Here is a 9,635-nt window from a genome sequence, read left to right as displayed (position 1 = left end):
TCATCCGCAGAGCTGCCTGATTTGCAACATTCACTTATCACTATGGTTTACATTTATTCTCCTCCCTTTCTTTCCCTGTCTTTCTGGTCTGGCTCACTCTCTCTCGCCCTCTGTCTCTCTCTCTCTCCAGAGGCTTGGCAGCAATTTTATCTGTACGTGCGGGACCTGCATTTTCCATCCTCCTTCCCCTCTGGATGTGTTCCTTCCATCTCTTCATCTCCTCTGTTGACCCTTTGAAGCTAAGGGGATCTCAGCCATCACTTTGTAGTATCGATCCAGGGCTAGTGGAATAGTTGAACAGTGAAAAAAACTCACTTGTCATGTACATTTTCTCAAATTCTCAATGATAATTCCCTCAAAGCAAAAGGGATTTGAGTGATGATTATCACCCACAGCCAGTCACATACACATAAACACAGAAACTGGCATTAGAGGAGTTTTAAAGAGCAAGATGATGATTGTGCCTCAAGGCTTTCTGGTATACTTGTGGGATCCTGCTTGGAATACTAAGACACTCTGATCCCACACTGAACATCACCTTGCCCACCTGCACTGTCATTTTAAAAAAATCTTAAAATTCATTGCTAATTGTGAGACTTCAGAGCTGTTTTTGAGACCTTCTTGTCTGTGTCTTGCATAAACAGGATGGAAGAGGAGATAATGCTCTATTTCCTCTGTATGTATAACTGTTTCTATCGTTTAAGTCAACCAGCCAGATAAGTATTTCAACAGTAAGCAAAGAGTTATGTAACAGAGCATCAGACATGACGGTGGAAAGGAAGAAACTACTGTTAGTGCATTGGTTTGGCATTGACATTCTGTTTGTGCTTAAACAAAACTCCTTACGTCACTCAGGCCTTGTTAGTGTTGTTGTTATCTCTGCTGAATGTCTCACATAAAAAAAAACTTTAAAGAAAAAGATGTATTTGTCCTTTAGCTGTTCAAAACTAATTTATTCTATGTCTTGAATAAAATAGGACAGTGGAGGGGAGACCTAAACATGGGGTATATCAAAATAATTCTTTAATTTAAAGCTTCCAGGTGAGATATTCTTTGAACATTCAAGTTTCAAAACATTTATTATCTGAACTTGGGAAATAAAAACTCTTTCAATTCTAATCAAATATTTAAATATAATACATTTAACATGTTACAACATAATGAATGGAGCAGCAATGCAGTCACTTACTGTAATACACATTGAATTGCCCAGCAATATATACACAAACATACATTTAAAAGACATTTCTTTCTCAAATTGTCCTTCTTTTCTTGGTCGTATTGAGATAACATCAATTCAAATGTGGTGGACAAGTTATATACATATATAAAAAAAGGTTCGCCTCTGACATGTCTTTTAGATTGTCTTTGCTCATTGAATAAAGTACCTGGAGGACCTAACAAGCCACATTATACGGTCATCATAAAATCTATCATTTTGATATTTTGGTCCAAAATCAGTCAATTTTTTCCACCTATGAAAAAAATCAAAGCATTTGTAGATAAAATAAGAGGCTTAAATCATGCTTTTTTAACAACATGATGGTAATGCTTACTGTACAATGTCATTTCTTATTTTGTCATTTTGAGGGAAATCCTTCATTTATATTAAATTATTACAACCAACAGGCATTTAAATGGCTTGGAATACAAAAACCAGTCGCAAAAAGGTAAAGAAAACAAAATAGAAAGATTCTATTTACAACAACATTTTGCAGTAAAGCAAACAGATGCATTGGCTATAAATGGCAGGGCAGTGGCTGGCCGTATGTCTGAGATGGCTGTCTTCAGGACATAAATCAGACTTTGCTCCCACGTCACTGTTTAGCTCCTCACATGTGCGACTCTCCCGTGTCCTGGGTGCTCTTGGAAGCCTGAGAACCACAGAGGAGCGACAAGCTAAATCAGTGGTGACAGACACTTTCAGTATTCTTTCATTTCCAGGAGAGGATCTGCTCTGTCACCGAGATACACACGCACTTCACACCTCCTATAATACCTTGTCACCTTCACACCCTGGAAAAGATGCTATGTGTTTGGTTTTGGAAGGTTTCCAGAATTAATCTTCCAGTGACTTAAGCCCATTGAGTAGTGGAAGCGATGTCATTACAGATCAAATGTTAAACTATGCAAAGTGTTTGATTCAATTTTACTGTGTGAGCATTAAACATCTTATTTAACAATGAGTAAATATGGTCATTTTCTACCCCCTTTAGATAATATTTGTTTTTGAACGGCAGCCAAATAAGCAAATAAATAGATATATATATATATCACACTGTATCACGTGTAATTGAGAACATTGCTATGTTGCATTCTAATGAAGTGACTGAATGTGGACTGCAAAACTATAACTAATACAGTTTATCAAATATAAATAACTACTTACATGAGCTTTGCTGGATTGTGAGTAACTGAACTCTGAGTAAGTCTTCTTCCTAGGTGCACAACATCTGGACAGGATGTTTCTGTACTCATCCCTCACCTAAAATCAGAGAACAAACTGAGTTTTGACACCTGAAAATGCAGCAGAGTTTGCTCTTCATTTTTGAGAGGAGTGTGACCGACCTGCTTGGAAAACAGGCAGTGCATGACAAAGAGCATGACCCCCTGAAGGCTGCCAAAGATGGTGAATAGGTAAGTCATGGTTATGGTGCCCTCCTCAAACTGGAAACAACCAAAGATCCACATGGTGCCCAACACACACAGCTGAGCCACTGCAGTAATGGTGAACGCCCTGCAGGAGGCAACGAAGATACACGCAGGTCAAATCTGAGGCTCATAAACACTCTGACACAGGAAAGGCCTTGCTTTTTTCTGGAGTAACATTTTTGCGCCTTCATCTTTAGTGGGGAAAAAAGTAAAATAGAAAATTTGTAGCTCCACATTGCAAATATATGCTCACACACTTACACACACATGCACACCTTGTCCAAACACACATACACAGCCTGCTGCAGGCAGCTTGGCTTCTGTGTTTGTGCTGACTCACTTTATTTTCTGCAGATTGTCCAGGTCAGGGTTTAAACTTGAGAACTTCTGTGCCAGCTTCCAGACGGTGATGAGAAAGAAGAAAACGTTCACCTGAAAGGCAACGGAGATGAGTCTTTAAAAAAGCACTGATGTCAGTTTTTAGGAATTTTTTCTCAGTAATTATTTTCTTACTCACAATGATGATGACACAGGCAGGGCCAAAGAAACTCCAGATGAATTCAAGGTTTAACCAGCAACTGCAATGCATATTCAGAGTTAATAGAGCAGACTGTATGTCAACATAACCTTGGATCCAAGTATAAATTAAAATTAAAACAAGATCAACATCAGTAGAGGGAACTTACTATCTCTCAGTGCCATAGCCCTTGCTATTAGCTATGGCAGAGATACCGACAATTACAGCTGGGACTCCATAGCCTCCTGCCATCATGTAAAGGGTTTTGACGTTGGTGTTAAAGACCAGGACTACCATCCTGAAGAGCTGTATACCCTCCAGACACATCCAGCAAAATGCTGCTAGGAAGAAGAAATGCAGCAGTCCTGCTACCACTGCACAGCCAACCTGATGCAGCAGGGAGAGAGATGAGGATCAGGATGACAGCAGTGAAAAAAGGACAAAAGATGCTGAGAAATGGAGAGAGAGAAATACGGAGAAAGTACTTTCAGAATTGTTGTTTAGAAATCTTCAGCTCCCGCATAAATCATTCAGTAGCTGTGCAGTTATTCAGTATCTATTCCTCTGCTGTATGCATAGGTGTCTGAAATGTTACTGCACTCATCTGGACACTGCAGACATTTTGACTGTGCAAGCAGTTACAGAAGTACTTACCCGGTTCTCTGTGCGAGAGATGCCTGCAAGGAAGATAAGGGTGGCAATGAAGAGGCTGATGCAGAGGTGCAGGTGGATGGTGGTTCTTGGGCTTTGGATGGAGCGGATCAACGAGAATGTCAGGATGCAGATGAACAGGCAAATTAGTGAAAGGGACAAACCCACCCAGGTGATCAGTTGCAACTCAAACTTGTTCTGTTTGGAGAGAGATAAAGGTTACATTACAGCAGACAGGAAAGGGCTGAAGTTTTGACAGTAAACTCTGTGACATGATTTTCATCATATAGAGTTTTAACCTCTATGTCATGGAGTGCCATGAGCACAGCAAAGCTGCTCAGATGGTTGCAAGAGCACACGGTGTATTCAGAGTTGGACTTCACCACACTGCAGCCATGAGGAGACCATGTTCCTCCTTCCTCAGAGGAATCCCAGAACACGCATGCGTGGTTAGATTCATTTGACTGAGAAACAAGATAAAGATAATGACTATTGTAGAAGAGACATAGAGCTGACACTTATAGAAGTGATATTTTTCTGCAGAGATAGATTGTTGTCCTTAATAACAAACCACACACTACCTGTTTCAGGTGGTAGAAAGTTAATTTGACTGGCTGTTCGAGATGGCTTGTGTTGCTGTTACTGACTGCAACAGTCACAACTTTAGAGTTGATTTGAAAGCTTTGGTTCACTTGTTTCATTCCATTAAAGAAGCCGTCTGCAGAGTCTTCCAGGTTTGCGTAGCTCAGCAGGTACACTGTTGTAAAGCCTTTCACAATCATAGCAGGACAATACCGGATTAAGTGGACATTCGTAGGTCATCTACATCGTAACGAACGTGGTTACAAATGTGTTAATTATATGCATGATCATTACCAGGGTAATTTGAGGGATCTCCAGCAGCTGTCTCCAGCAGGATGTCCAGCTGGGCTTGTTTGGATGATAAAGACACAGGTCCCTGGGGTATGTCAGCCCCCTCATGTACCCGTAGCTCCAGCTCTAGACCCGTACAATACAAAGATTAGCTTTTCAATGGGAATGGGAATGGGAATGAGAAACAAAAGCGAAGACATAAAAGCCAAATTCAGCTGCTTCACTATCAGTCAGTTTATTTTTAACCTGTGTGAGTGGAGGATCTCGTTGTCCCAGGGGGCTTAATGAAAGGTCCTATGAGCTTCAGAGCATTTTCCACGATGTCCAGAAAGGCGGAGACTTTCCTGTTATCCTCCAAGGCTCCACTGGACAAGAGCTTGTCGATTACAGACAACAGTCTCTACAGCCACAGGAGAGGAGGGGTAGAGGATCAACAGAAGCATGTGCCGAGAGAAACAGGAGACAGTCAGACCGAGGCAGACTTTCAGGCTGCATACCACCTCAGGTCAACATAAACAGTCTGCAAAGTTGAGGCACAGACATCTGGGGGGCGGAACTTCCGCTTTCTGTGCTGGTTGTGAAGAATCAAGGGCTCTTTTACATATTATGTGCAGAAATACCTTCAGCATGTCATCTCCATTCAGCACTGTTGGATTCTCACTCTCTGTAAGCTCCAGGCAGCTTTTTTCCAACTGCATCATGAGATCATGTGCAACATGAAATTCCTAGGAGATCAATTTGGAGAGAATTAAACAGAAGTATGAAACAATAGAAATTCTAGATGTATGCTGAAGTGTGAGAAAACTATTTCTGATGTCTCTTTACCTCTGTCAGACTGTCCGTATCTTTGAAAACATTACAGTTTAATGCTGAGGAAACAGGAAGTTTGGTTTCATTAAATGTATTGCTGATGACCATAGCCCTCCTGAAAATGTTTGGCTATATATTTTCTGAGCAAACAATGGTTCGGTAATGGATGCTGGAAACAGTTGAGTGTTGCTGTGTTCTTACCAGTGCAGTGAGACCCTTTCTTGCCATAGTTAGTGAACCCTGAGTGGCATGCACAGTAATGGCCACTGGCTCCACGGTGGCAGGTTCCATTTCCACAGATTGTCTTATCAATCATACATATGTCTAAAATGGAAACAAATGAAGGAGAGTTACACTGTGTGTTTTGGTCAGTGCGAATGGAAAAGAAAATATCCTGGTCCACCAGAACGTTCATAGGTTTTTAAAGATAATGCATTTAAAAAAATGTGAAGCAGATCAGGCAGAACCCAAACACAGGACAGCCATTCATGAAACCAACCAGCTTTAAAATTTCTGCTAGAATTTCTGCCTACTCATTAAAAACATGTTGTGCATTGTAACCAAACTATACTGCAAAGAATATTTTTTATAGTCTTAATATTCAGAAGTTAAAATCAGTTAACTTAGAAGTAAGAACAAAAATCAATTCAACTTTTTTTTCAAAAAACTAAGCATATTGCAGGATCGTGTCAGAGCCCTCACCTTCACATTGCTCCTGATTTCTGGAGAAGTTAGATTTGCCAGATTTCAGTCCAAAGCCAGCATTACAGACACAGTGATAAGCACCAAGTGTGTTGATGCATGCTGCATTCTGACCACAAACCTTTTCCTCTTCACATTCGTCAATATCTATATGAACAGGCAGAAGACATTTAAGAACGGCGGAGAAAGAAAATCACTCAGCCATCAGTGTTTTCTCACCTTGAACACATAAAGAGATCCATCGTGCCACTGCAGCGCAGTGAAGAGGGGGTACTGATAAGCATCTTACCTGCACATGTCACATTGTCACCATGATGAAAACCTTCCACTCCAGTAGAGGAAATGAATCCATCATCACAAACGCAGGAATAATGTGGAATTGCGTTATGACATATTGCATTAGGTCCACAGAGGTCCTTGCCCTCCAAACACTCATTGATATCTTAAAATAAAAGATGAAGACAGGATTTTAATATGTAGAAAACGTCATTAAAATTACGATCAGAGTCTCTGCCTTCATTGATTTAGTATAACTTACAGTACCTTTACACGTGGCAGAGGTTCCAGCTGAAAAATTCACCGTCTGCACTGATGATCTGAAACCATCAGCGCACTGACAGTAGAAGCTGCCATTTGTGTTGAAGCAGAGCGCATTCTCTCCACAGGGCCCAATATAATCAGGATCGTAATCGTCAACAGCACATTCATCGTCATCTTAATTAAGGACACAGGAGTGTAAAGAAGGTTGATATCACATCCTCAAATAAGTGTTTGAGCAAATAAATATTTGTGATGGATCCGAACTCAGATTAACTTAACTTAAATTTTAATACTGCAGCAGACTCTATTCATATCCAAAATAAAGTTAGGTAATATACACAGTTCAAATGCAATTAATACACACTATTTGATTTCACATATATATGAGCAATCTATGACAAACAACCTAAAAAAAATGCCACAACATGGCTGTTTGTCCATGGTGGGTTATTTGTTAAAATGAGTTTGCTTTTCATACCAATGCAGTTTTGCCTCTCAAGATTAAATCCTTCAGGGCAGGATGGTTTTGACAGGACCACAACGAAGGAGAGGTACAGAGCTGAAAAGCAAGCAGCGGAGTGTCAGTCATCACCTTCTGCACATTAATGCAACATCCACTACACTGGAACCCAATCTTAATCTACCCCAACTCCTTTTTTTTTTTCATTCTGAGGTGGTTAAGTGTAGTTACCGGGACATTAAAGGATTAGTTTGCCCTCACATAATCACCATCAGTGTTCTGAGAGAAGGTATCGTCCCTCTTTCTCTATCCTCATTTCCTCAGATTGTTCCAACAGCATGTGCACCACATTTCATAATGAACACATGGGCGAGAACTCCTACTTCCTATGTGTGAGGAAACATCAGATGGCATGGCACAAGCACAAAAAAGCATTACATCCTCAGGCTGCAAGAGTGCAGAGTCAGTCCTTTGTGGTCACCTAAACGACGCCAGATGGGTTTAACATACAGTGTATGGAAACAGGAAGAAAGTGTCCAGTTGCGCTATTTTTTCCACTGTCAGGTCACACAATTAATTCAGTATACTCCTCCAATTGTATTGTTAATTTGAGGGTCATTTAATCCAATATCAAAGACACATATTCCCAGTTATCAGTATGGGTATCTGGCCATGCAGATAGTTTTTCTATTATTTGTTGATATTTGAAGACATTTGCTGCCCAAGAAAACTAATACACTGGAGGTGAATGAACTTTTGTACTTATAAGAAAACACTGTCAACAGTTTCACTGTTTGTTTTACCTTTGGCAGAAAGTAGTTCTCTGTAAAAACAATTGACAAGATACAGTATAGGAAAAGTAAGATCAGCATGTTTTTAGCGGTTTGGCAGGACTAACCATTCTCTTCAAGGGAGAATTTGATTTAAATAATGCTGAACTAACCTTCAATAAGAGGATATGTAAGAAGATCATAACACCATGAGCTGCTTCAGTGATTTCAGATCTAGTGGCACAAGATAGAATCAGTGCTGAATCAGAATCAGTGTTGTTACTCATGGCAACACATAAAGTTTCTTCCTCTGAGGGCAGATGTGAATGACTGCTTTAGCTGTCAGGCGACAAGTAATGTGGGTGCTGGGGGATGAGCTCATCATATATAAATATCACTTTAAAAGCAGAAGAACAGAGGTCCTCTGTGCAGAGGGGCCCAGATAGTGGGTTGTTTGAAGAAAAACTGCTGTGTTCAACATCATTCTCCTTCCTTTTCTCCGAATTTCAGCACTTAGGCTTCAGGCTCTGACTGCTGCAGAGAGGCTCGCATTAAGAACCGTGACAGTTTGGCTTTGTCGCTATTATAATTTTGCCAGCTTAAGACTTTAGATTCCAGGCCGATTTTATCTCAGGGGGAAGATGTTAAAGACAATAATGATGAATTTAGAAATAAGAAGTCGTGTGTACAATTGTTTTGATTTTGTCTGTTGCCGTTATTTATTTTTATTTGTTTTGATAATGCATTTCAGATTTCTCGGCACAACACTTTGATCAACATTATTAGACAGTTATTCACTTTAAAATGTTTACTTACAGTGTATTGTACATTTTCTTTAATACCAAAAGTGTAAACACAACCTTTGCCATTTTGCCTACAATTTCATGGTAGATTTTAACTTAGAGAAAAAGTGTTCTCACATATAAATACCTATAGTATCCTAAAAGTTTGCAGGCTACTGCAGCAAGTTAGTTTCCCTTCTCCCTGGAGTGCATAACATTTTAAAACTTTCTCAACAGATGATTTTCCATCCCAACTACTGTGCAAATGGATGACAGATGTGACTCACCCAGTATCAGGAGGTTCCACCTGCCTGCCATGGTGAAGCGGGAGACACTGTCCAGATTAATATAAGGAAAGTTCAAACAACCAAAGCATAAAACTGAGTACTCGTTACATTTGCTGGGCAGTTCTCCTCTTTTTCCAAAGTTCCGCCAGTTGTTTCTGTGGCTAAGGGGTAAAAAAAAAAAAAAAAATCTGTATCCACCAGTCAAGTTAATGGGTGTGGAAGAAGCCGCTACAGTATATGCTGATACCAGCACATAGAATATATATAGAAATGCTGGAATCAGTAGTCTCTCATCTCATACAGTGACCTCTCTTTTCTCTCACTCTGCCTGTCTCTTTCTCCCCTTTCAGTCCTCGTCTGCTCTCACTATAGAGGTGACATGCTGAGATGACTCGATTTTCTGGGGAGGGGTTTGCCTCTCTCTCTCTCTCTCTCTCTCTCTCTCTCTCTCTCTCTCTCTCTCTCACAGTCAGGCTCAGCCACTGAGGATTGGAGGGGAGTACGGTCAGGAGTTTTCAGGAACTTCTGCTCTTTTTGGGGCGTGGTTATAGTGAGAGGAAATGACTGTGTCAACTCATTCGACTCTATTTC

General features: G+C 40.3%; 1 protein-coding gene across 1 annotated transcript; it reads right to left on the bottom strand.

Moving 5' to 3' along the window:
• Positions 1-1,002: 1,002 nt before the first annotated feature.
• LOC139343448 (adhesion G protein-coupled receptor E5) lies at positions 1,003-9,405 on the bottom strand. The gene is made up of 19 exons (XM_070981110.1): positions 9,045-9,405; positions 7,224-7,304; positions 6,749-6,919; positions 6,495-6,647; positions 6,206-6,352; positions 5,705-5,827; positions 5,519-5,562; positions 5,314-5,418; positions 4,940-5,093; positions 4,697-4,819; positions 4,402-4,589; positions 4,120-4,284; positions 3,824-4,018; positions 3,339-3,556; positions 3,170-3,230; positions 2,993-3,084; positions 2,569-2,737; positions 2,390-2,485; positions 1,003-1,874 (listed from the first exon to the last, which is right to left on the bottom strand). Exons 1-19 carry the CDS (start codon positions 9,073-9,075, stop codon positions 1,833-1,835), a joined length of 2,358 nt encoding a protein of 785 aa, XP_070837211.1. The 5' UTR covers positions 9,076-9,405; the 3' UTR covers positions 1,003-1,832.
• Between the last annotated feature and the right edge of the window lie 230 nt (positions 9,406-9,635).

Source organism: Chaetodon trifascialis, chromosome 15, assembly GCF_039877785.1.
Source record: "Chaetodon trifascialis isolate fChaTrf1 chromosome 15, fChaTrf1.hap1, whole genome shotgun sequence".
NCBI classification, from domain to species: domain Eukaryota; kingdom Metazoa; phylum Chordata; class Actinopteri; order Chaetodontiformes; family Chaetodontidae; genus Chaetodon; species Chaetodon trifascialis.
This window is presented reverse-complemented; position numbering and strand designations above follow the sequence as displayed.